The following is a 27,880-nucleotide window of genomic DNA, read 5'->3' on the forward strand; positions in this document are numbered from 1 at the left end:
CTTCTAGATGCTAGGTGCTGTGGCTTTCGTTCCTCCTTAACTTCTGTGAGATGAGCAGTATTCACATCCTCAGTGGATAAACAAGAAAACTGCTGCTCAGAGAAGGTATATGACCTGAGGAATCCATTCTTGTTCCCCCCTTGGTAGTGTCCCTTCACGGAGCTAACCTCATTCACTCCTACAATCTGTGGTCCTCATCCTTTGCTGCAAACCAGGGCGCTTGTGTGGTTCTTAACAAAGGCGGCACTGTCTCCCACCCCCTGGGGCTCAGATCTGATTGATCTGAGGACCAAACCTAGGTGCTTTCCCAAGCTCCCCAGGGGATTCCAATGTGCAGCCTGGGCTGAGAACCGCTAATCTGCAGAGCGCATTCTTGTCCCCAGTGAGGCTGAGACGGGTTCAGGAACTGTAAGCAGTCCCTTAAGTGATGGTAGACCTACAAGCTGTCACAGCTCCCAGCCCTGCAAAGCTTCTTCCCTCCCCGTCTCCTTCATAATGATGGTTGCATCAAGACTCACTGCAAGTCACAGCCCTCCGATTGATTCTCATAATTTTTCTCATGTTACAAACATAATACATAGCACAGGCACAAATCAAATTTAAGAGGTATATTTTAAAATATTAATAGTGCCCCTCCACTACCACTAAAGTCATTATGAGCAATGATCAGGTATATATGCTGCTATATATGCTGCCTGGCATTATTAACAGTGACTTCATTTGGCAAAGTGCAGGTCCTGCAAGCTATAGTTTGATACTGACCCCACCCCCACCCCAAGACATCTGTGAAGTGAACACACTTTCTAAAGAGAACTTCTGTTAGCACAGCTTCTGCAAAGCTGGCTGCAGCTTTAGGGAAGGGCCACCCCCAAGTGCATCTCCTCTCTGGAGGGAAAAATCCTCAGACATGGGAAGTTCAAGCTCTAAGGGCAATCAGAACGGGTATAAGTCACAATTCAGGGTCTGATAAATAGACACACACTTTCTTAAGTATAGGAACACTTTGCTAAATTAGAAACCTGGGAGCCAGTCAAAATCCATAACAGGATCCCAAGATTCATAATAAATAGTTTGTAATTACAGTCCAGCTCAAAAGTCATTCCAACCAGATGGTTTGTAGCTGCACATCTGGAATTTTTTTTGTTCTCTCTCTCTACCCCTCTCTCTCTCCATCCTTCTCTCTCTCTCTCTCTCTCTCTCAAACACACACACACACACACACACACACACACACACACACCCCAAACCTAAATTTTAGCTGTACATTTAGTGCAGGATTTCCCCCTTTCTAATGACATTTGGAGTTTTCTCATATTCTACCAAGCTGCCGTATCTGATCATTTCCCTGGGGTCTGGTTGACAAGGATATGAAGTGCATGCTTAGAATCACAGGCCCTCGAAGAAAGTAAGGAAAACTACAGAGAATTGCTAGTGAGAGGCCAATTCCTCTGTCTCCTTAATTGAGTCCAGCAGCTACAGAGTGAATTTAAGCGCAGGTTAAATAAGACCACTCGCTCTGCTGTCACTGATTTTGCCAGGAGACAAGAACACTGGGCTGGGGGTGGTGGCTCCGGTGAGAAGCGGCACGATGTCATGCCTGCGGGAGCCCATCTCTGCTGGCCTCCTCATCCCCAGGCTTGCCGAGTGTCCTCTGCTCTGATGCCAGGTTATGGCTCATTTGGCTCACTTCTTCACTCAAGAAACCTTTTCTGATGCTGATTCATACTTACCAAACACGTTCTATGTACAGGGCTCTGTGCTAAGACTTTTATATGCATCCTTTCACCAAAAAACTTCCACATCACCCCCATTTTACAGATGAGGAACCAAGGTTAAGGAACTTGCCCAGGGGCCCACAAAAGGCAGATTTGGAATGCCAACAGAGGTCTGTCTGACTCCAAAGACAAACATTTAAAAATGTTGCACTTCGCTACTTCCAGGCACTCAGGATACAGACAAGAACAAAACAATGTCCTGGCCCAGAAGCCCCAGGGGAGACTGGTGCTTTCGCTGTGGTTCCACACTAGTGAAATGAGCTAACAGCAGCAGGCTAACTCCACAGAGCTTTGTCATCACCAACCACGGGAAGGTTACAAACACCAGCTGTTTTCTGGTAATGAGGATAATTATACCTTTCTGGATACTGATAGGTAGCTGTGCCTATATACCTCTGAAAGCCAGATTGGCATCCTCAAACAAACTTTCCAGAGATTCCAGCTTGGGTTCTCCAAATCTAAGCAACAGATATAGCAGTAGAAAAGCATTGCAGGAAAATGTCAGAACACTCTAAAAAACAGAGCTAGCCAGTGTTTAAGAGTAATAAGCCTTATCACATTTTTCATGCTCTGTCTCTGTCTCCCGGTGTTTATCACTTTTTAGGGTCAGCCAGCCTGTGATTTACCTGTTGTCAAAGGTATCTGCGTTACTGTCTCCTTTCCAAAACACCAAATATATCAAAACCCAAAACATAGCCTCTGGAGGCACATGAAATGAAGTGCCAACATGCAAAAATAAAAGGGGGGGGGCATAGGGTGTAAAAAAGAAAAAGTCTACATGGCTGGCAACAAAGCTCTATAAGGATGTGAGCCAAACCACAGCTCCAGCCACAGCCAAGTTCAAACAGGAGTCCCGCAGCCAGCCTGTTGTGTCTGAAGTCTGCCACTAGATGGTAGCACAGAGTTCCCTGGGCTTAGGAATTGGGACCAGGAGACCTGCTAGTGGCTCCTGAACATTTTTTAGCATCTGGTGTTGAGGGAAATGATCTCCCACTGAAGGGGAGTAGTAGTGGAGTTATAGAGAAGACAGAGGATCATCACTGTGAGATTTTCCTGTTTGCTTTCTGCAACTAGAAAAAAAGGTTTTTCACATGCTTTTGTTCTACTTCAAGCCAATGTCTTGATTGTTTTTTCTAAGATTCTTCCAGGACCAGTCCTATTATGAAATATGGAAAGTATTACCTGACCTTTCATTTATATTTTTAAAATAATAATAAAGTAGAAATCTGGAGAGGTAAGCACAGCAGCTAACATGATGAGCCTGATCAGGGAGAAAGGTCAGCAGGCAGATACTCTATATTTAGACTCTGAAACAGTATCTCAAATCTCTTGAAATAAGAATAAAAACAAAAGTACCTGGTGCCTTGCCTGCTGAGACTTTATAGCCATATTAGGAAGGCGGCAGACCACACGAGTCTCTTCCTAGAAGATGGCATTACTTCCCTTCAATCCTTGTCTCTTATGAAAGCAAACCCTGCCTTACAGGCAAACAGCTGTCATTTGGCAAACTAGCAAATCTAAGTGCCAGATCCTTTTTCAGAAAATCAAGAAGGCTGTGAAGTTGTGATACTTTTTTCTGCCCAAATGAACAACACTCAATATGTCAATGAAGCCCACAGGCCAGGGAGTATCATAGAGCAGATGAAGAGGTAACAGTGGCTGTCTTTCTTAAATGAGAAGCCCTGAAGACTATCCCATCCTCCTACGTATATGCAAACCCCCCCACCCCCATCACAGCAGCCTTATTTGAGGAGGAGCTTATAGGACTTTGTGGCCCTGAAGAATCTCCCTACCAAAATGCAAACATCTATGGGGGTGGACCCATATTAACCCTGACTAGTCTGTTCCCTTCATCATCAGCTACCGTCAAGAGATGGAAACCCAGAATGACAACTCTGACAAATAAAGGAACAGTGAAGTTCTAGGGCAGCCAAACTGGAGACCTGAAACGTGTGCCATGGTCCTCAATGCTGTTGGAGTGAGAAGCCACACTACCAGCTTCCTCTATTCTCCAGAAACTTATATAGTGTTGGAGGAAAGAAGATGTCAGACATTAGGAGATCGCACAAAAGCTGCAGTGTAACTTCTGTCACCGAGCGGGAATTCCACCTTGACTCAAAAAGCCATCGTGGGCGGTGAGCATAGATAGAACATTCTGACCCTTAATTGAATTATTTTTATCTGAGAATTTATTTGAAGCGCACACACAATGGTGTTTCGCTAGTTGAGAGTCTCAAGATTGCTCACGGAGGAATTTGGTTTTGGGAATACAAATATCTTATGTCAAGTTTCCCAAGGAGGAAGGTGATCCGACATCAGCACACGTATTCTCCGTGGAATTTCTAGTCTCCCCATGCGTGAAGTTAAAGAGGTCAATTTTTCCTTGAAGTCCCCCATTGTAACCCAATTCCAGCCCCAAAAGACCCAAAGGGAACTTTATGGTACCTTTGAACACAGGTCACAATTTCTCCTAGGCAATATTATAAAACTTCTCATAAACAGAAGAATAATACTTCAAGTTTACATAGCGCTTTTCTTCTGAAGAGCTCAGCAGACATTATTTCATTAATCCTCACAGGTTTCTTAAGATTTGCAGATGGGGGAATGGAACACAATGCAGTTAAGTGTCTCAGGTCCCTCAAAGAGCTAGCTAGCAGTGGACCTGGGAACACAGCCTGGCTCCCAGGCCTGGATTAAGGGGCCAGCCAGGGAGGGTAGTTGCTAAGGCACAGCATTAAAATTTATGGGTGTATCATATTAGAATTAGGTTAGCTCCTCCACGACTGTAGAGATTTTAGGAAAAGATTAGACTGTAGCTGAGCTAGTCTGGAAATCTTCCGGAGAGAGGCCACCTGGGTCCGACACTCAAGCTCTCCTGCCCTTTTATAAGATAACCCATCAAAGGTACCATACAAGGGCTGCACTGGGACTTGGGCAAACAGACCGGACTGCAGAATGGCATGGCTCTAGAATGCAGAGATGTAGGCAAAGGCTGAAAGAAAAGACCCAGAGTGGGCAGGTTCCATTGCTTGTCAGTGGTTTTGACAAATGGGACATAAAATACAGGGATTCTCTGGAACACACGGTCAGGGGAAATCCTTTGCAAGGGAGCAAGAGCACTCACAGAGGAGACAACACGAGTTTGTACCTGCTCCAACCCGTCTCCTTCGGACAAAATCTGTTCTTAATCTCTGAGACAATAATCACCGGGAGGGTGGGGGGAACTGAGATAGTTCAGTGGTTGCCAGTGGCAATATTAAATTTGATTGATGATTTATTGTTTTAATTAAGCTTTTACTTGCTTGCCCTCTATAACTGATAGTACAATTGACTTCCCCATAATTCTTGCACAGAATGAGCTGGAAGGAAAAAAAGGGGGTGGGGGGAGTCTGGTCCACTACAAAGCCTTTAGCGTACACGCATGAGTCTCTGAGCCAGCTCAATGAAAGTAGGGAAAAAAAATGGAGAGAGAAAAAAATTAACAAAACCATTTCTAAGGTGAAGAAAGGGCATTTAGTAAGGAAAATGACTCAAACTTCCCAGCCAAGAGAATGTTTCCCAAGATCTCTTTTCTTTCCTAGTTGAGTGAGGTCAGTACAAGCGGTGGGAGGTGTCTGAGGTCGGTAGGAAAGGTGGCAGGTATCAATGGCCCTTGCTTTTAATGTAAATTAGCATTTCTAGACCTCTCTGAAACCCCAACCTCCACCACTCTGTGGACATCCACTTGACAGCCAAAGCAAGAGAGCTGATCCATTGCTAACCAAACAATGAAGTGGCATATAGTTTTCTTGGTCGGGTGCTGAACTCTTAAGCATAAGAGTACCTGGCATTTATCGAAAATCTATCATTTGCCAGACTATCCTCAACACGTTTTGTGTATTATGTCCTGTTTAGCCTTTGCAACAAATCTCAGGAAGGTACCGACTTACCCCTATTTTTAGGATAAGAAAACTGAGGCACAGGGAGTTTAAATGGCTTCCCCGGGTTTACACAGCTAGTCAGGGCAGAGATATAATGTGAGGACTCACTGATACCAGTGTCGGTGAATAAATAAAAATGCTACACAGTTTGGTTCAAAGGCTAAAGTGAGCTATCTCTTCCTTGCAGCTAGGAATTTAAATGTTTGCCTTTGTTAAGCACTCCTCATTTTCAGACCATTATAAACCTTAGTGGTTTATGATTTCATTTTGAACACATGAGTAAAAATAGTGCATTTTAAGACATAGTAAGTCTTTGGCTTAAAACTCAAAACAAGTCTCAATCTCCGAGGGCCTGGTCCTTTGCAAGACAGATTAGAACCTGGATCAGAAGCCTCCAGGCCCTGTCATTGCTTCCTCGATTTGAGTAGGAGGGAGTCTCTCCCAGGAGGCTGGCAGCATCCGGAGGCCACGCTTTTGGAGTCTTAAGGCACAAATACCTTGCAAGAACATATTTTTGGAGACTTCATGTGCAAGCACCTCGCAAGGACAACACAATTCACCGCACTACATCTGGGAGTGTTATTCTTTCTTCCTCCTGTCTAGGCTCAGCGAGGCTTTCCCCTGGAGACCTGGACGCTGGCAAATGCGGTCTTCCCCAGCCCAGCTAATAGTGCAAACCCTGAACAAAGCTGCCCTTGAAGCTCAGCCATTTAAAAGACTTTATGAAGCCCACCGGGGCCCCCCGATTATTTTGCAACAAGTCATATCCCATGAAGAAATTCACTTCTCTGCAACACAAAACAGAGGGAGATTAAAGAAAAAGGCAGGAGGGGTGGGGGTGGGGGTTGGAGAAAAGAAGTAAGACCCCCTGCTGTTCTGTCTGGCCAGAATTGTGTCTTTTAGTACCCATATCCTCTACAAAGACGAGTTCTGATGATATATGGCCCTAATATATCACTAAATGACAGTGCTCTCCTGATATTGTACCTTGAAAATATGACACGTGCCAGAAGAAGCAATGGGGGATTAATAAGAAGGTCTTTTTACATTTAACTTACCTAACATTTCAATTCTTTTTTAATGGGCTTTCGTTTGTTGGAAGGGATTGTTTTGGGTTCTAATGCTGTTTAAGGATTTAGGTCTGGTGTTGTTTTTTTTTTCTTTTTTCCTTTTCAAGGAACTCTCAGAACAAAGAAACACAGGCCATTAGAATGTCCCGGCTACTCAAGCACAGCTCTGATTTAAAACAGGGCAGTGCCAAACAGCTCCTCATTCTGTTTAATCATATTTTGAAATGGAACCAAAACATTAGGGATGGCAGAACACAAAAGAAATAACCACCAAATAAAAATAGTAGCCCAAAGAAAGTAGCACTGCCTGGTTTTTATTACACTGTGTGTCGTATATGCGAGGGGTCTGCTGGCAGCACCACGTTCGTGGAACTGTAATGGATGGGCCACAAAGCAGCTAGCGACTCTGCACATCGGCCCCTGCCACAGGCACGGCTCTGACGGCTCCAGCCCTCGGAAGCAGAATGGAAAACCAGAAGATGGGCTGTGTCCCCTTTTGCCAGGAGACAGAAGCCAAGTATGTGAAGTGAGAGGAATAAATGTGGGCATCCTTCCTTAATTTTGCCCAAATTCTCAAGCCCGCTCCTCTCTCCTCCCCAGCCGACCAAAAGGGAATCAAACAGCTGGGATGTGGGACGGAGCCGGAGCTGGTGCAACAGAGAAAATGTCTACAGATTCCTGACCAGGGGTGAGAGGGGATGGAGTCCTTCAAAGTAACGCAGCCTCAAGCACAAGTGGTCCAGCTGTCGTCCCCAGCACCTCTGTTGATGTTACTTTGCTGTGCGCCCTTCAGCACATGAAGAATAATGAATCTGCTTCTTCCTCCACCCGAAAAAAAAAAAAAAGAGAGAGAGAGAAAGGGGAGATAAAAGTCTATGAACATTTGTATGCATTTCTGGTGAGTACTTTTACTCTCCAGATGACGGGAGGCCAACTCTAACCACCAGCAACATCTACGACGCAAAGGGCAGAAGCCACACTTCCTCCCCTCTGGGGGACGGCAGGGAGGGTGCCCACTAGTTTGGCAGGGATATTGGAGAGACCAGGTTGTGAAGGAGTTAAACGTAATAATAGTTTCTGCAGGAAAGGTTGCAATGTGATGTCCAGGAAAAATAGGTGGAGAGAGGATCACGGCAGTGCCTTTTCTGACCCACCACCATGTAAAAGCCAGGCTCCCTGGCTAGACAAGAAGGCTGAGAAGTCAACAGACCCTATGCATTATGCACATAGATAACTCTCTGCCAAGAATGGAAATGTCCAAAGCATGGAAACGGAGTATCTTAGATCCCTCTGGTGTCCTGCCGGGATGGCTGGGGGTGGCAAACCACTTCCTCATGTGGCCAGCCCTGAGGGGTGTCCCCCCTCATCAGTGCATGCCGCTTCCTGCATCTCCCACAGTGGGTGGGACTCACCAGGTCCTCACATGCCCCTCACTCCTGTGGGTCAACAAGGAGCCACGGAGCAGATTTTTCACAGAGCAGAACAGAGGCGTTCTCTCAGGTTGCCTGTGAAAGCTTGTGCACTGTTGGGAGCTACAAAAATACCTGCTCTTGACAAGTCAATGGAGCTGACATCACAGGGAACAGGCGGGGCGGAGGGGCTGCTCCCAGTCCATCTGTCATCTTGACAAAGTAACTTTCTGGTCACTAGTGAGACACTTTTAAAGACATCTGCACAATTGACCCTGACCACCAGCAATCACAGAGGCTTTCAAAGGGACCCCTGGGATGGCAGGCTTTAGAGCTGATTCCTACCGTCCTGCCTCCGGATAACAGTACAGGCGGTGTGATGCATCAGGTGCTGGAAAGATCCCTGCTCCCGGCTCATCCCCCCATCGACAGCGACTACAGACGGTGTCCAGTTAGCCTGCGGAGCATCAGGCTGGGGAGCGAAGGAAAGCAGGGGCCCTCTGGCTGGCTGGAACTGGAAAAGCCAGCCCCAGAAGGCATTCCCACATGAAGGCAGTTCTGTGAGCTAAGGTTGGTCTGACTCATTCACCAGGGCCATTAGCAGCGTGTTCTCTTTACCAAGGCTTTCCCAAGGGCCACATGCAGATGTCAGGAAGAACTGAAGAGGCCACAGATTTATTTCATAGGTTTAGAATGTAGTTTTAATCTACTAGCTTTCATTTTCAAATTTATCAATCAACAAATGCAAATTTTGCATATAATCCACATCAGATTAAGGTGTTACAAAGAAATGACTAGGTACCCACCAAACATTGCATAAACTTGCTGCTAAAGGGATTCACAACATGTGCCCCATTTTTTTACTGTTCATTTCTTTTTGAGAGAGAGAGAGAGAGAGAGAACAAGCAGGGCAGGGGCAGAGAAAGAGAGACAGAACATCCAAAGTAGGCTCTGTACTGTCAGCAGAGAGCCCGACATGGGCCTCAAACTCACAAACCATGAAATCATGACCTGAGTTGAAGTTGGAAGCGTAACTGACTGAACCACCCAGGAGCCTCATGCCCCATTTTTAAAAACAAGGGGTCAACCCTTATTACCATTAATAGTTGATTTTTAAAAGAGTTTCACTATAAAACAGCTTATTGAAGTCTTTTAACATCTAAAATGAGATAAAACTGTCAACAGGAAAACAAATGGTCTTTAGGAAATGTGACATCTTGGTTATAAACCTGTATTTTTCTGCAGGTTAAACATTTGCACTGCAGAATTCAAAACTATCTGACTAAAAATCCGTGTCTGGTTAGTAAATATTTTTTGAGCCCCTGCTGTCGGCCAGGCACTGTGCCAGGTTTTGCTGGGAACAAAAATATGAATCAGATACATCTTCTGCCCTAGAAGAGCTTACAGTCCAAGAGGGAGAGGGGCCAGAGCACAAAGGCAGCAAAAGCACCTCATTTGCTGCAACACAAGCGGCCCATGGTGCTATTTATGAGTTCAGAGGAGGGAAAGGTCAATTTCAACCGAAGTCCACTGCCACGAACTCCCTGAGATCATCCAGCTCATCTTGGTTCCTTAGCTACTATGTGGGCCACTGAAGGAGACTAGAAGGTTTTGTTATACAATTATCTCATTGAGACATAATTTGACCTACATGTGTCAGCACCTTGAGATGTGACAACCCACAAAAGGAATCTCCTTCGATGAGGACATCCCAGCACGTTCCAACTTACGTACGGCAACATGGCTCAGCATGGTGAGCCCTGGAAGGGGCTGTTGTATGCGTATCATGGGAAAATATTTTGTGCCATGCTGCTCGTGCTCTATGAAATGTTAAGATTTAACACACTTGGCTGGTCTTGCATCTATAAAATGTTTTAGGTAAAATATAAAATACCAACATACCGAATTTCAATTTAAATTCCAAAACTAAAACTTATAATGCTACCAAGTATGGGCAGTAACATATGTTCTAAGAAATAGTTTTCTATGGGAAAGATTTTGTTTTAGAATTATCATTGCCTATTCTAAATTTTAGTCTGATTATGTTATTGTTCACTGGACACAACTTTCCATCTTTCCGTGCATTTCCCCACCATCAGATTTGATATGCAAAGTAATGTGAACTATGAAAAAGGCAAGTCATCATTACAGAAAAAGCAGAATTTACAGTAGATATGAAATTGCATAATTTAATTGTAGTGCTTGGGATTAGCTAGATCTTCAAATTATTGAATCAAAAGATTAAACACAAATAGCACAGACTCATTTATCCAACAGATAAGGACTGTCTAGGGCCCTGGGGGTCCAGAATGAATGTCAGAGCCCACGTCCTCACAGAGCTCATATTCTAGTTGGGAGACCCACAGGAAGCAAATATCTGCCAGATAACAGGCACTGACAAGGACTTTAGAGACAATGAAGCAGGACAAGGGCACAGAATGACCATGTGTACTGGGGAGAGAGGTCAGAAAGACCCTCAAACAAGGAACCATTTACTCAGAGACCAGTGTGAGGAGATGAGACCACGTAATATATTGAATAAGTGTGTTCCAGAAAGAACAAATACCTTTGTTGAGGCGGTGCTGGGTATCACATGTGTCGGGAGCCGAGGACGGAGTACAGTGAGGGGAAGGGAAGGCCAGAGTCAGCATCACATCAAGAGCCAGATCACATGGGGCCTCGCAGACCGCAGCTTTACTTTGGACTGGGTTGTGAGTGAGATGAGAAGCCACTGGAGGCTTTTTCATAAATAAGCGAAATAATTGGATATGTACTTTTAAATGGTCACTGGTTGATAATACATTGTCCAGAGGCAAAAGCGATCATGGAGGTAGTTAGAAATTCTCAGATATATTTTCAAGGATTTGCTGTTAAGATCTGCTAATAGGTGGCATGTAGGGTGTAAGAGAAAGAAGAATCCAAAACCCCATGGCTGCTGGCTGGAAAAGACTAGATTTGGGGTACAGGTGGGAAGATCTCTGTCTGGGCCATTTTCAGTTGGAGATGCTTCCTAGACATCCATGTGCACATTTGGATAGGAGATGGCACTTGAAGGGTGAGAGAGCTGGTAACATAAACGCGGGAACTTTCAGTGCATGGATGGTTTTTAAGCCATGAATCTCTATAAAGTCACGTAGAAGAAAAAATGTAAATGGAGAAAGCATCTTAATTGGATCTTGGGGCCTTCCAATGCCTAATGTTTGAGAAGAGATGAAAGACCCAGAAAAAAAAAAAAAAAAAAGGTCTAAGAAAGAGTAGCCAAATAAACAAAATCCTTATAAATCCATCATACAAATGCTAAGAGAATACTATACACATAAGTGCTTACACACACACACCCCTATACCAAAATCACTGCTCAGATGATCACATTAATCCACCGACCACCAGAGGTCACCTTCTCTCAGCACCTGCCGCCAGGCCAGATACCTAGAGACCAAGATATTTCCGGATGGAACTGTCTCTGTCAGTCATTTGAGGCTCACAGAGATATTGTCTTAGCCACTGCTGGGCGCTCCTTGTCCCTATTGCCAATAACCACCGTGCCTGCCAAGCTACATCGCAGAGGGAAGAGATGCAGTTTAGGAAAATTCTGCCTTGCTAGAAGAGCTGAGAGTGCCAGGGAAAAATTCTAGAACGAATAGCCCCAATAGTCTGGCTCAGACCCACCAGACCCTAGTAACTAAAGGTTAGTTGAGTATTAAGGAAGAGTGTGGGAGGCAGAGAACATTAACCCTTAGGAGTAATGGAAAGAAAAGTGGGGAAGTCCTTTATTTAAAATTTTCCTTCTTAGTTACACTAAGACCTAGAGCCAAAACCCTGGGATGAAGAGAGTCCACAGTCAGACCCTGCTTTCAATTTCTGATCCCAACAAATGTGGCTCTAAGCTGAGAGGGTGATCTCATCTACAGCAGGGTAACTAGGATAGAGGGATCTAGGGGAGAGGCCTGCACTCACAGGCAGCCACTGGCCAAGAAACAGGGAAGCCAACACCCCACAACCACTTTGGGGCTCACTCTGGAAGTGAGCAAGAGGCAGAGAGGCCAGCGAAGAAGCTAGAGCTAAAGATATGTTGCAACTCTGGGATGTGTACTCCTCTCTGTCCTTTCAACAAAGAATTTCCTTCCCACATATCGGAAGGCTGTTAAAGTTCCCCTGGGCATTCTCTTCACCAGGCCAAATTGTATCAGCCAATCGTTGTTAGCAGAAAGTATTTACTAAACCCCCACCTGAGCAGTAGGCACTGCTCTAAGCTAGCCCTTTCGTTCTTCCTAGCTATCCTTTTCTTGACCCCTTAGTCCTTATCACAAATGGCCTACTTTCTGGACTTCCACCGGCTCTTGCAACTCCACCTATGCCAGAGAGCTCCCCACTGGACACTCCATCCCTCAAATGTCTGGCCGCCATGGTGTTGAGTGTAAGAGGAACAACCACCCCGCTGTAATTCTCTGTTTGTACATTTCATTATCAGGCTGAAAGTGAGCATTAGAAACTGAAACTGAGAAAAACAAGACAGAAAACTTGAGGAGCGGTGACATCATGGAAATGCTGAGCTAATAACAGGGAAAGAAAATAACATGGTAAAAATAATAAAGATGGAGATGATAAAGGTGAAACGCTGGAACAGTGGAATGCCAAGCCAATTTTTTTTAAAAAAATTTTAAGGATTCTCATTAAAAGTATGGGAAATAGTTTAGCAACATGACCAGAATCATGTGAAGGCAACATCTTGACTTTACATTCTCCTTGATTAAGGAAAGGAAAATGTGAGCAGAAATGCAGTGGCATAAAGAGAAAGGAACTAAAATTTCCCAGAATGGTTCTGTTGTGGATGAGGAAGGTACCTGCTGGATGGAAATTGTTAGCAGAAGGAAACAGCTTCTATTATGGAGGTTTGGGAATGGAAGGGCTGGGGTGGCTCTAAACCCAACCTCACCTGGCCCTCAACTCGTTATCGATTGCCTGTTTCCTCCAGATGCTGCAGGATCCCAGCAAATCAGTCTGAAAATCCTGGCTGTTTTGTCAAATTGCCACATCTAGCTGGCTCATGCTGAAGAAGCAACAAACATACGTCACATCAGCTTCATCGTGCAGCTGCTGCCCATCACAGAAAACAGAGTGTATCCCTGTGAGAATCACCACACGAACAGGCTGGCGGTGGCCCAGAGTCAGCCTGTCCCACCCAAAGGCACCAGTCAGGGCTCTACCTAACTAGACCACCAGGACTGTTAAAAACCTAATCCCTGGGGAAGTTATTTGCTGGGTCTCACTCACCCCCGCGGGGTGCTTTCTCAATCCTTGTGGTCAGGGAACATTCTCTGATAGATAACTCAGTGGAGTCTACCCAGGATGGCCCAGGATTCCGGTACTCGAATCTCAGTCCCAACTCTCACTCATTTGCAGGGTGAGCTTGGTGTTGCTTCACTTTTTGAGCCTTAATGATCTCACTTGTGAAATAGGTTTCTTGAGGACACTTGCCCTACCTCACAGTGTGGCCTTGAGGAAAATGAAGTTCAGGCTACCCCCCATTTTCGAACACAGTATTTATTCATAAAAGTGTTGTGAAGAGGTGCTATTCTGGATGCTTTGAGTGGAATTGAGAAGTCAGTCACTATTCCTGCCCTGAAGAAGCTTGAGGTCCAGCAGGAGAAATGGCCATGAAAAAAATTAACAAAACTTCAGAGTAGGCAGGAGTAAGGGTTATTATATAAGTAATCAACACAAGTTTTCAAAGAACAAATGACTCATTCTGATCAGGTGACAAGATCAGGCTTAAGAGATGAAAGTACATGAAGAGAAAAAGAGGTACTTCAGTAAACACCATTAACGTGCAAGACAATTGTGTGAAAGCCCCACAAAAATAATATTCTATAAATGAGAGATGACCTACTGTTAAGCTTTGTACCAAAAAGAGAATTTCAATTGTACCTATCCCCTATTTAACGTGTCGTTTATTGAGGAATTTACCTATATTCATGTTTATTGTTTATATCTATACATCCTTCCTGTTCCATTAACCTCAGTTTGGAAGAGTTTTTCAAAACTTGGTCCTTGCATAGAGTCAGTGGAAGAGTTTATTAAAAATGGTGGCTCAGTCGGCTAAGCATCCAACTTCAGCTCAAGTCATGATCTCACAGTGCGGAAATTTGAGCCCCACATCGGGCTCTGTGCTGACAGCTCTGAGCCTGGAGCCTGCTTCAGATTCTATGTCTCCCTCCCTCTGCCTCTCCCCTGCTTCTGCTCTTGCTCTTGCTCTTTCTTTCTCTCTCTCTCAAAAAGAAATAAATATATTTTTTTAAAGATTTTTAAAAATGGAGATTCTCTGGCCTCCACCAGACCCTCAGAATCTCTGGAGGAAGACCCCTGAAGCTATATTTTGAACAAGCTTCCTCATGGTTCTTATGCACTTTACAAACTGGGAGTCAAAGGCAAAATCCTTACCGCTGACTTGTCAGTGTGAGATAAGACCAGTAGTCACGGGGAAGTGGGGGGGGGGGGGGGAAGGGCAGGTCCAGGAAGAGGAAAAGGCCACCAGCCATGGGAAATGCAATTGTCTGTTCCTTGTCACCAGGGCCCCAAACTCTACTTGAAGGGCCTCTCCAACATGCACATGACCATGGGTTCAATCCCACATTCATACCTCTATTTCAGACTCTATTGATAGAAGGTAGTTTGCAAACTAGATCCATTATCCAAATGTTATATTAAATACATACATACATATTGTGTGTGTGTGTGTGTTTATAAACTACCACAGTCAAGGAATAATAATTTGTTAATATAATAATAATAATCAAATATTCCAACCAAGAGTTAAATACCCATGGCTAGCAAAAGTTCATCAATTTTCAAAGAACTCTAGAGTAATATAAGATATATAACTTCAAAACCATCTGGAACATAATTTAACTTTTTGTTCATTTTTTTAAAAAGTGTTTTTCCAATCTCATAGTGCCTCAGGCCATTATTAACATAAATGCTCAATAAATATGTGCTGAGTTTAACGACCATCAATCATTTTTCTCTTTCAGTCCTGCAACTCGGCTCCCACACTCCCTGCCGAGCACACACAGTGTATTCCCTCTCACTGGTACTAAGGTAAATGAATATCATTTCTCTTTCTACCCCTACCACCATCAGAAGGGGCCCGAGGATGTACAGAAGAGCCCATTAAGTCAGAGCTGGGGGTTCAGAGATTGAGAGGTGTTAGTTTTACTGTATCACCACACTTTATGTTTAGTTTATGAACCCAGTGTAAATTCACCCTTAATTTAAAGGGTGCCTTATTAAGATACATTGCAATAACTTGTCAGGGTAACTTCTCCAGTGAAAAAGCCTTAAGATGTTCAAAGTATATATTAGGTCGAACCATACAAGTTGCTGTCTCTATAGGTCAACACCAAGTATCAAAATTTTCATATGCTTCAATCAAACACCAAAATCTGGAAACCCTATGTGTCTGTAACTTGGCCAAATAGTGTGTAAATTATATTAAGCAAGTTTCTCTTTGCCCTTGTCCAATGTATGTTTTATATAAAACAGAAAAATATATATTTTTAATAAATACCAACTATTCCCCTACATGCACACACATAAGCATCCCAAGAAAAAGGAAGCGACCGCTCTTTAGTATATACATTCCCAGCACATCCCAGTAAGGAGGAAGAAGGGCTAGTTCCTCCAACAGAAACCACCCCTTGACTAATGACACTTGGAAAAAATGGCACATGCCTGCCCCCTTCCCAGCCACCCAGCTCTTCCCCAAATTCTGACTTGAGTCACCTCTTAGGGGAAAGGCATTTCCATCCCGGCGCTCACCTATGTGCTAATGGGACTGTGAGCCGACTTCTGGTGGGTCCCACTGGGCACGGAACCATTGTTTCACATGTGCTTGAAAACAGGAAATCACGACATCACAATTCCAATAGCCCCCGTTCCCCACGAATGAGCATAAACACAGGTATGAGGCAGCTCTCAAGTGGGAAACTATATGATTAATCTTTCATGCTCTCTCATTCAGGAAAATAGTATCCCCACTGAGACCAAGAAACACTGCTATGTGAGACTTCTTGATGCTACTGCTTTTACACTATAAATCCACGAGGCAGGAGAGACCCAGCAGGCCGTGAGAGCCTCTAGGATCTGCGAATTTCTGAGCAGTAAAGGGACAGGATGAAGCAGTCAAATATGGCACAGCAAGGCTTTACTGGGGGCAGAAGCTTCAAGCACCGCAGACCACAGACAACAATGCAGGTGCGTCTCACCCAAGAGGGAGCAATTGTCATATCTTGCCTCAAATAGTTCTGCTTAATGAGAAAATAAAATAGAAAAGCAATCGCCCCCACCCCGGTTTTTTCCAGTAAGAAGCTCTAAGAATAAATATGAAAAAGTATGCCAATGTCATTACTTTGCTCACTAAAAAGAAAGCAGTGAGGGGTTAAAAGAACTGCAAGGCCATTGCTGGGGTCCACAGATTTCTCAAAGAGGAATCTAGGAAAGATAGGTTTAAAAAAAAAAAAAAAGTGATGTTTACAGAGAAGGAGAAAACGAGTTAAGATAAAGATGCCAAAAATGCCTCTCACTGAGGCCCAAAGAAATATAAGAACAGCTTTGGACCTTTTGGTTTTCATGCCTTTTTTTCTGTGGGCCAGGCTCAGGCTCTCCCGGAAACAGTCTTCCTGAGGTCACCCCCAGCTGAAAAGGACCAAGGAGCACAACCATAGAGGACCACCACACAGGCTCTAAAAATAAAATGCTCAGCCTACGCCTGACGGCCTAGGCAGCCATGAAAAACCAGCTAGCCAAAATCCATTTATCCGACCAAGAATACAAGAGTTATTTGGGAAATGCCTGTTTTTATAAGTCAAGTGGGATGACTGTTATCTCTATTATTTTTATTATTATCACTGTCTTTCTCTTTGAAGTGTCTCCTGGGTACCATCACTCATGCTGAAGGTCCTCTCCCAGAGTGATTTTATGGTTATTCCATCAAAGGGAGGCATTTGGGACACACACACTGGACCGTGAAGATGTCACTTGTCCCACCCTCTCATTTTCTCTTGTTAAGTTACCTTCGTGAAATCTTATAACTGCCATTCAGGTTACAGACCTACCTTTGAACTTCTCATCTGGCAGATCTGGGTTAGTACCACCCATTACCTAACATTTAAAAAAAGAAAAAAAAAAAAAAAACCTCATTACACTACACAACATGTACATACAATAAGGCCTTTGTCCTTAAAAGAAAAACATAATTTTCAACAGAGTCAGCTCCCAGAAGCCAAGGGAGCTAACATCCAAAACCCAATATAAACATTAAAGCTTGTATCAGGGTTTCGGAGCTCCAGCCTCACTAAAAGGGGTGGAAATGACCCGGACCAGCAGCTACAAGAATGGGGAGGCATTTTTCATTGTGAGTTTTGAGAGCAGGAGTGAGATAATCCCAGATCCTTCCCTCTCACACCTCCGGTATTGTCACACACATTGCTGCCTTTGACAGCAGGATATTTCTGTAAGAGAGAATGTTCCTTTTGTCACAAAGAAAAGCAGGCCTTAACGTCTATAGGACTCTAAATTTTCAAATGTGAGTACATTCTTTCAAAGGGAAAAGTGTGTTTTTGTAACGATTATTTAGGATGTCTTTTATAGAGGGGGCTGACCTTCTGTGACAAACTCTCTGGAAGAATCATGTTTTGGAACTTGGAGTTCCATTCTTGGGGGGGAGCTAGCCCAAGTGTTAACAACTCAAACTATAAACAGGAAACTCCAGCCTGACTCCTACTCAAGTCCCAAGGTTGCGGACCTCTCGCTGAAGCTATGGGGCTTGCAGAGATGGCTGGACAAGGTTCTTAGACTTGCAGACTTCATCTCCTAAGACGTAAATTCAGCCAGGTAACTGCACTGCAACACACAGCATGCTATTTAAGAGAAGACAATGTACACGGTCCGCGGAATTGATGGGGCCTGCGCTGCAAACATACGAAGCCACGTTGATTTGTAGGGCCCACATGTCAAATCCAGGCACATCCGTGAATCTGGGATTAGCCTGTAAAGGATGAGGTCCTGCACCACAGGCACGCATGTGTGACTGTGGTTGGTCAGAGTCACACTCTCAAATGGAGGGGACTCAGGAGTGCCAGGCTCAGTGGGCCCACTTGGGAATTAAGTTTACATCTTTGCCTCCCACCTGCCACCTCCTGACTCAATGGCAAGTGCCGAAAAAGGACAATTAGGCCTCCTGAGAAGGCAACATTGTGATTAGTTGTCAGTAGATGGGCACAAATCAAGCAGGTGAAACTTTAAAGATGAAAAACAAACGCAACCCATCCTCCCAAACCCCGAATACAAGTGTCATTTTCCATCTTGTATCAGAAAAGGTAGCGGTCACCTCTATTGAAGTTCCACTGTCTACCCTGACAGTAATTCACAATAAACATATTAAACAAGTGTCGACTAAAATCTAAACAAAGGGGTGCCTGGGGTGCTCAGCTGGCTGAATATCCAACTCTAGATTTATTTCAGCTCAGGTCATGATCTCATAGTCGGGAGATAGAGCCCCGCATCTTCAGGTCCTGCATTGGGTGTGGAGCATGCTTAAGATTCTCTCTTTCCCTCTCCCTCTGCCTCTTTCTCTCTCTCAAAAAAAAAAAAAAAAGATTAATTAAAATATTAAAAAATAAAATAAAAGCAGTCCACTTAATCACATCTTAAAAGCATTGCACAGGCAGTGATCTCACAGCACCTAGACAGTGGCAGTATCATTTTGGAAGGGCTTACCATATTCCAGACCCTATTTTAAGAACTTTACACGTTTTGACCCACAGTTCTGACCAAGGCCCTACAATGAAGGCAAAGAGATACAGAACATTAGGCAACTGGCGCAAAGCCTTGCAACCTAATAGTAGGAGTAGACTTAGGAATCACTACACTATTTTGTTCCTTAAAAATATTCGCATTAAATTGTGTGCTAAAAGCTAGTTTATGGCACACACTTCACTTTATTCTATGGAAGTTCTTACCCTTAGTAATTCCATTCATACTGTTAACAAAGGCCATTCACAAACATCAGGACTTTAACCCACAGGTATCACCTCAGTTAACGGCTCCAATCAAGAGATTCAGGTCTGCCTTGTTATTCCTCTTCAGAGATGAAGAGACACAGGCAGAGTACATGGACCATTGCCATCTGCCCAGTACTCACAACTAAGACTCAGAGTGCAAGTCACCTGTTGAGTGATACACAGCCAACAAGCGGCCTGCATGAGACTTGAACCCATAATTTCAGAGGCCAAGGCAGCCACTCCTCAGCTATACTTGAATGACAAAGCAGATATTGAAAATTTAGCGAAGAAAGAAAATATTTTTCCTGAAGACCTAGCTTAGGGATTCAATTATATCATAATATTTTTAAAGCACCATTAACAGTTTAATAGAGCAAACTTGAAAGTTGAAAGTTCATAATGGTAAGATTTTATATTAGCCAGGCTCTTTTATATTGTTGCTCTTCTTCTTCATAATAATAATAATAATAGTAAATAATAATAATAAAGCCTCAATGTGACCTTGTCCATTTTGCACTTAACTATAGAAACATTCCAAAGATGTTTGGAAAAGTATATTACTTTTATCCATGAAATTAGTTTCGTTTTGGTACCTTTTAAAATTTCATGTGGTATTTATTCATTTTTGCTAAGATCTTTCCAAATCAAAGTTTGGAAAATTTGTGATTTTTGCAGTGAATTTTCAAAATCCCCACAGCAGTCTTAGTTTTGGATTTCTATCAAATTGGGTTCCACCGAATTCTATCTGATGCATTCTGTTCCATGTGAAATGGGCAGCAATTACCAGGGAGGTGAGTACCACCTCTGACCGTTTCAAATAGTCCCATAAGATAATAGAGAAAGGCCCTTCTTCCATATGCTCCTAAAATCTTCAGTCTAACGCTGCAAAATGTAATACCACCGGCCTTTCTGTTCTTCAAACATCTTCTGCCTTGGCCTGCACTGTGCTGGTTCTGCTGCTTCTTCTATAACTACTCAGCCTTTGCCATGGGTTTCTCCTTCTCTTAAATAGAACCCTTCTAATTACTCTTATAGGCCCCTTTACTGAAAGCTCAATTTGGACAAATAATTTATTCCCAAAGTTTTGAAGTGTATTTCAATGCAGATGGGTATCGAATTGCTGTTCTCTGGTCCAGATTCCTCTTCTGAGCCTATTGGGCTTTCCCACTTGGAAAGTCCACATCCGGGCCAACTCATCAGGTCTAAACTGATTCTCACACACCTATGTCAGTAACCTCTTCTCTTCCTGCACGGTCTATGCTACTGGCTAAAACTCTCAAAATTCCCTTTAATTCGCCCCAGCTCCCACTTCTGCTCTATTGCTAAGTGCTATCAACGTGGGCTTTAAAATTCCTCTGCAAGTCTAGGGATCCGAGCATGCTGGTACACTTTTTTTAAGGTGAGCTCCCCAATTTTGATTATTGCATGAAATTTGTGCTAGTGCTGAGAGTATATACGATCATGGTAATATCTACCAGATGCAATGATTTGCCAAATGGGTCATGCAACAGGATAGAGCAAAAATGGAATCTTAAAAGTAAGCTCTGGGAAGTACACTATTCTACTCAGGCAGCTGCACCCTGCTCTCCAGACACCAAGCGATTAGCAAAGTGATTGCTACAGAGACACCATAGCATATCATGCCACCATAATGACACCGCATGTGAATGACTGTCTTGCTGGGCATGGCTTGGAGTATTTTAATCCACATATTCTAGAACTGGAAGGTGGTTAGAACAGATGACATTGGTTAACCCCAACGTCTTCTTCCATTCCCACTGCCCCTTCTACTCCAGGCTGCTTGCTCTTGACTGACCACAGCTGACACCTGACCAGATCCCTAGACTCTGTTGTCCAAACTCCAGCCTTGCCACACTGGAAACATGCTCCTAGAGGCATTTATAAAAAAACACATCTTATTGTGTCATGTGGTTGCAACAAAACAGAAATAGCTCTCCCCCCTCCCCTCACCAATTACATGAGTGAAACAATCTCCTTATTATTGCACTCAAGGTTCTCCCCTGGCTGGTTCCCACCAGGCATTCTAACCTGAGCTTCTACCAGAGCTTGAGGTACTCGGGACTCTGCCATTTCTACAATTCCCAGGCACACACTCGTCTGTGCCTTTCCTTCAACAATGCCTTGCCAAGATGATCTCTCCCCCACCCGTCAAGGTCCCAGATAGTCTGGTCAGATTTCAGTCACAACGACCTCAGTACTTGGGTTTGAGTCTATTACAGTGCTTTTCTGTCATTCCTGTGGAACTTATTTATGCATGTGTCTTTCCCCCCCATTCAGCTGTGGGCAAGAGCTTGTCTTATCAGTCTTTGCCTCCCCAAGGTGCCCAACCAGCACAATGCTTCCAACACAGAAAAGGCTAAAAATAATAAAATAAAATGGAAAGGGAGAATGAAGTGTGGAGAGAAGGAAGAAAGAATAATATTATTGAAATTATAACCTGCTATCCCTAGTGCTTTGAATCCTGTTTTATAGAATTAGAACTGGGAATCGAGAGGTCTTAAAATACACACTCAGCTCATTTGCTGATCTTAACTAAGTTCAACAAGCACACTTGACCTCCCCGTGCCATGAAAGGTGGTGTTATTCATATTCTTTTTATCACAAAGGAGTCAATATATTGTCAGCTGGACAGCAGTGCCACAGAAGAGGGTGCGAAATAGTGATATCCTTTATTTGTTCAACAAATTTTTTATTAACGGCCCCTTTTTTTCCATTGTTTTGCCTTGCCTGGCTTTTCTGTCTGATTCTCCTGCTTTCACCATAGCTGTACTCCAGCCTAGAGAAGGGCTCCCTTTCCTCAGCATTATTTCCTAGACTTAAAACACAGTTCACTGTTGATGTGCACTTGAAAGGCCAGAGACTGTGTGTAAAATGGGATGTGGATGAGAGGGGAATGAGGAAGGGGAGCACACGAGTAAATGGGCGGCAAAAACCCACTCAGGTCTGGAACGGGGTTGAGAGACTTCCACGAGGCGGGCCAGGAAAATCCCCATGTTGCCAGACCACTAGGCAGTTTTTCCAGAATTACAGCGCTCCTGAGTCCCAACTCTATCCCTCTGCCAATAAAAGTACAAGTGAAGGTGACCCCACAGGCATAGAGATGTAAATACTCGGCAGAAAAACGAGGCCCCTCTTCCATGGAAAGTTTTTTTAGTGTTTAATGGAGAGCAAGGGGAAAACTCATACCAGGGCTCGCAGACCACTGGACCAATAAGGAAGCAGCCTAGATTAGCCCAGTCCAAGTCTGGAGGGACAGAAAACCCCACAAATGTTCCTGACTTAGCCCCGTTCATTCATAACGATGGGTGGGCTTGGCATCATTATCTCCACGCTTCTTCTATTTTTTTTTCCTTTTCTGATGAAACTTTGCATCCTATTCCATGTGAGGAAATAAGAATTTAAACAATAACGTCATCATCAACAACAACAATGAATCATTCTAGAAAGCTCATTCTATGCCAAACCCAGGGCTAAGCCTTAAATGTTGTTGCTCACTTGATTCTCACAGCAGATCTCTGAGCTTGGTATTGACATCCATCCCACTCTCCAGATAAGGAAACCAAGCCTCAGAAAGGTAAGATAACCTTCCCAAGTATACCACCAGCAAGAGACAGAGCCTAGATTTGAACCCAGGCCCATCTGATGCCAGGGACAAAGCTCTTTGCCAAAATATGATGCAATGCCAGACAAAAGCTCACTGCACTGCGGGTTTTGGTTTGAAAGGATCTTCCAAATTCCAGACTTAGTTTGTGCTATAAGACCAAAATCACTCGAACTGCCCCTGAAGAGAGCCTATGTCAGCTTTGCAGAGGTTGAAATAACTCTCTGAAGCCCTCAGAAATACTTATAGATGTCTTTAAATAGTAAACAAAGCAAAAGTAAAAAAAATTAAAATTAAAAAAAAGTAAAAGCAAATTGGTTTAGTGGAGAAGACACTGGCTTCACATCCCTGTTCTGACTCTTAGTAACTATGTGACCTCAGGACATTTGCTCTGCCTCTCTTAGCCTCCATAAAGCATGGGTAGAAATAAATTGCTTCAGAGGTAGTATTGGAGAACTTGCCAGCACAATGCTATAAATAAGTTACCTTTCCTTAAAACCATTCCATCGAGAACATTGTTGTATGGAAAGGCAATTGATCACAACACCTTCTAACAGAAAATAAACAAACCAACAAATCCTGATCACTTCCTTAGTGAGCATCCAAAGACCTTGAAACAATTGTGATAAATGCGATACGAAAGAATTGTCAAAAACTTATGAAAATCTAAGTGCATATACTAAGGGCAGTATCTCTCTGAACACATCTGGACTACTTCATATTTCCTTTCTCTCCCTCTCTCTCTCTCATGTGCGGGTGCACACACACACACACACACACACACACACACACGCTGAATCCCAATGTAGCATTACCTCCCTCATTCTCCAACTTGTGCCTAACACTTGTTCAGATAATAGATATCTCTTTTCTAGCTATTTAATTTCAACAATAAAAAAATGAGGATTTTGTGGAGATAAGGCACCCCAGACAACCGAAGATGCTGGTAGCTACTTATTTAGTGACAGAGGATTTTTGTGACTTAAAAGTAGAAGACAGCAGACAAGCTCTCCCCTGCTCTCACCACTTGGTTGACTCTAAGACAGGTGGAACTCACTTCTTGTAACACCAAATTTCATGCTGCTTTTTATGAGCAGAAGGGTCCATTTCTACATTACACCTCTGGATTTAAAAGAGGAAATTTAAACCTCAGAATAAGGTTTTTTGCTGAACAAAATGTATGCCAAACTAAGCTCTGACTGACCTCTGGTTTCTGAGTCCCGGCCTCCAAAGTTTTCTCTGGTTTCCAGCACTGGGTCGAACTCACTCTGGCTTATGCCATGTCCTTCTATGTGACAGTGAGGCGGGAAAGGGACAAGCAGGAAGACCACCTCTACGTCACACTTGGTGGACTCGGGGATCCCCAAAAGAGCCAGAGGGTTGTTTTAGATTCATGATCTGAGCGTGACTGGCTCTTATCAGCTGTGCTTCAGGAAAGGCACAACTGTGTTTTCCTAGGCATTTTGGAAAAAAAAAAAAAAATTCCAGCAAGCAGGGGGGAAAAAAATCATACAAAACAGCGGTAAGTCTGAGCCCTCCTTCCTCAGCCCCATAAAAGCCCATTTTTGAAGGCAGAGGCAAGCCACGCTCTGCTTTCTAACTAAACAATGGAGCGCTTGCATCTTTAATCTAAGCTGCCTACCGGATTCCCTCAATTTCATGACACTGGTCCAGCTTCTCACCTTTCCCTTGAATAGATGAACTGAAGCTTTTCTGACTCCTACACTTTAAAACTATATCCATCACCAGCTAACGGACAGGTTATTCTTGGATCACCGCAGATTCTGGCAAGATGCTGGGCCCAAGCCGACGAGGATAAATGAGAATACAATTATTCGGTTCTGCTTGCCGGGGCCACCGTGCCCGCTGTCATCCTCAAAATTCCCACAGAAATGAGCTCATTCCACTTTAAAACATTGCGGAGCTTAAAAGTTTAAGTCAGGCCAAGTTGATTTTGTGGGGTTTTTCAAGCTTTTACACTGTAATTACATACAGGACTTTGGGCCACCTATTTCCTCCCAACTGTAACATTTTACGTCTTTTTTAAGCATACGTTGAGGTTAGCTTTTTTCTTTCTTTCTTTCTTTTTTTTTTTAGTACATGTTATGAAATAAGATATGAGCTTGTGCTCAGCTTTAGGTAACTTTCTGCCAAAAGGCTGGACCAACACAAACTAAATATGACTATTTTCTTTATCCAAAGTACAGTTTTGACTATTACATACCCTCTTAATGTACATACATAAAACCAGCTCACAACTAAAGCTCCCTGCAGGTCAACTGAAATCATAACGAGATTTTCCTTTCATATAATGTGATTAACAAATGTTAGCTAACTGAACTCCAAAAAGACTCAAAAGAAAAAACCAAAATAACTCAAGCAGCACCGAGAAGTAAAATAATTCAACAATCTTTGCATTTTTTTCTTGCTTTTTCACATCTTTTACTAAGCAAATAGCCTGTTCCACTTAATTATAGATATGTGCTCTAGAGGCAGATGAAACGAAGAGGGAGTTCCAGCTCTATCTACTATAATATGAATTTCACAAGCTACAAGACTCCTTCAGCCTCAGTTTCGTGGCCTGTAAAATGGGGGAAAATGGTCTCAAAGGATTTTTGGGAGTGTTAAATGAAATAATGTGGGCTTAGATAAGCACCAGCAAATAAAGTGTTTTGTAAATGTCGCTATTACTGATATTATCTATCTGCTAAATATGGCTGCCTTCCAATGAAAGCATAAAATGCCAACCACCCTGACTGCAGTCTGGGATGCTTTGAGATCCATGGACTGCAGTAGATCCCTCAGAAACTTACAAGAATATACACAAATAGAGAAGTGGCCATCCATCTATTCCTTCTCAATTTTATCAAGTCATTACAAATGTTTGGGAAGCACCGACTATGATAGCTTGGGTCCTATAATCCTAAATCTCTGCAAAGGTCAGGAGAACGTATCACTAAACCTTTCAGCTCATGGAAGAGCTCAAGACATCTTACGAATAACAAGTGATTGCCAGAGTCAAGACTTCACGTGTTTATAAAGGATTTCTAACAGCTCTCCCTCAAGGCAGATACCTTCAAATATTAGATATAAATAAACTTGCTATCCTTCTGAGCTTAATCAATGCTTTTTAGAGTAAATAATCATTCCCACTTGAATTTCAACTGAGGCATCTTTTCTCTTCCGATTCGTTCTTGTAGCTTCAAAACAGCAAGATTCTAACAACTACCTTATTTTCAGTAAGGCTGTGCTCTCAGAGAAAAGCACTATTTTCCATCCTAACGAGAATACTGAAAAGGGAGACTGCTCTGTGTAGAATTTTTCATAATGCTATTTGGGAACAGTCTGCAAACTGTATATTTAAACTTTATAAGCAGTAATATTGCCAAAGAGAAAAACCGTATTTTCACATGTGGAGCTCTGAGCATATTTAAATGTTACTCAGTGATTTCCCCTAAAATCTTAACAGATTAAGATAAAATAATTTACTCAAATTACACAGATAAGATCAATGAAAAGGGAAGGTTATCACTCCCCAACCCACCCTCCAATCCCCACTACATTTGTAAACATACAATGGAGACAAAATCTAAATGCAAAGCTTCTTTTCAACAGGTCATTTAGTGAAGGATCACTAACTAAACAAGGCAACTCACAAACAAAATCTAAAGAGCCCCTTTCTGGCTCTCTTTTAGTAAAAGGTAACAATATTTACCATCTCAGCAAATGTAATGCATTTTTACCTCTATTTCTGTTGATTCCCTTAGTCTTCAGAACCTGATAATCATTTGATACAGGCATTCACCTTCACTCATTTATCATTTTGCAACATTGACCTCATCCCTTGTCATGAGCAAGTTTGGGTAGTTTAAACCCAGATGGCTTGGCTTTCACCTAAATTGAGAAGAATCCCTTCTCCAGTTCCATACAGCATGTTGATCTGATAACTAGCAGTCATCTATCACTTTTGGGCTTTGCGTTTGACCGCCTTAATGTTTTTCCAGCAGGGTTTTGTGATGTGTGGTTCTTAACCAAGTTTTGCCAAAAGTGATTGGCATGTAAAACGCTGTCAACTTGCTCTTTGTGAGTCCATATTTCATCTCAGAAATTCTTGTTCATATAACTTAATCTCCCCCATGTGGTTACTCATTAGATCTTATCATTAACTATTAAACTAAAATAAATGGAAACAAATTATTTTTTTTAATCTATTAGCCACTGCCAGTATTAACTAAGCAGCTGACAGCCAAGTGTCATTCTCTGTTAAGGATAGAATGTCCTTTCTGACTCATGTTTCCAGATCAGAAATATAAAGACTGTTTTTGAGATCTTAGGGTATCACAGGCAAAGAAATCCAAGATTACGCTTCGTCCTCATGTTTGTTCTCTGTGACTGTCACCTCTCTTTCCCCTGGTCACATATCTTATCCCTGACCTTTACACGTAAATGTTATCTCATTTTCCCACTAAGACGAGGGAATCAAGGCAGAAAGTGTGATGGCACCTATGATGTGGTGGCAACAGCCATTCCAGGAACAGACAGGGCCAACAATAATTTTATCACTGAGATGATAAAATGGGCCTCACGAAGCCCATCTTAATTTTATTCATATAAGGATGACGTCAAAAATAAGAATCCCAAAGAAATGCAACTGAATTCAATTTGCTAGCTATGTGCAGTTTTATAATGACTAAAAACCATCTTAAAGATCTGGTTATATTATTATATTTAATGGATTCACCTTGTCTAATGGAGTAATGAGCTTCACATTACCTGATCTCCATACTTACCAAGCAGACACACATTATACAAGGGTTGTCTGTGATAAATGGAATCTGGAGGACTTCACCTTCATTTTCACATTTTGCAACAGAACCTGAAGCGAAGGGGAAAATTAAATCTCACTTAGCAGCATTATTGCAAACATTTAAATTTTTACACTAATCCATTTTGAAGCAACTACCCAAATTCAGAAATCTCTAATAAGTTTTAAATTATCAAACTCAACAAAACCAAATCCCCCC

At 42.9% G+C, this 27,880-nt stretch overlaps 1 protein-coding gene across 1 annotated transcript in view; it reads right to left on the bottom strand.

The window, feature by feature from the left end:
• Positions 1 to 27,880, bottom strand: part of BMPER (BMP binding endothelial regulator) — a 253,623-nt gene that overhangs the window by 224,731 nt on the left and 1,012 nt on the right. Inside the window, exon 2 of the mRNA XM_039221814.1 lies at positions 27,647 to 27,732. Within this exon, the coding sequence (XP_039077745.1) occupies positions 27,647 to 27,732 (86 nt within the window). The remainder of the gene's footprint in view (positions 1 to 27,646; positions 27,733 to 27,880) is intronic.

Source organism: Hyaena hyaena, unplaced genomic scaffold, assembly GCF_003009895.1.
Source record: "Hyaena hyaena isolate Hyena2069 unplaced genomic scaffold, ASM300989v1 scaffold_1021, whole genome shotgun sequence".
Lineage (NCBI taxonomy): Eukaryota > Metazoa > Chordata > Mammalia > Carnivora > Hyaenidae > Hyaena > Hyaena hyaena.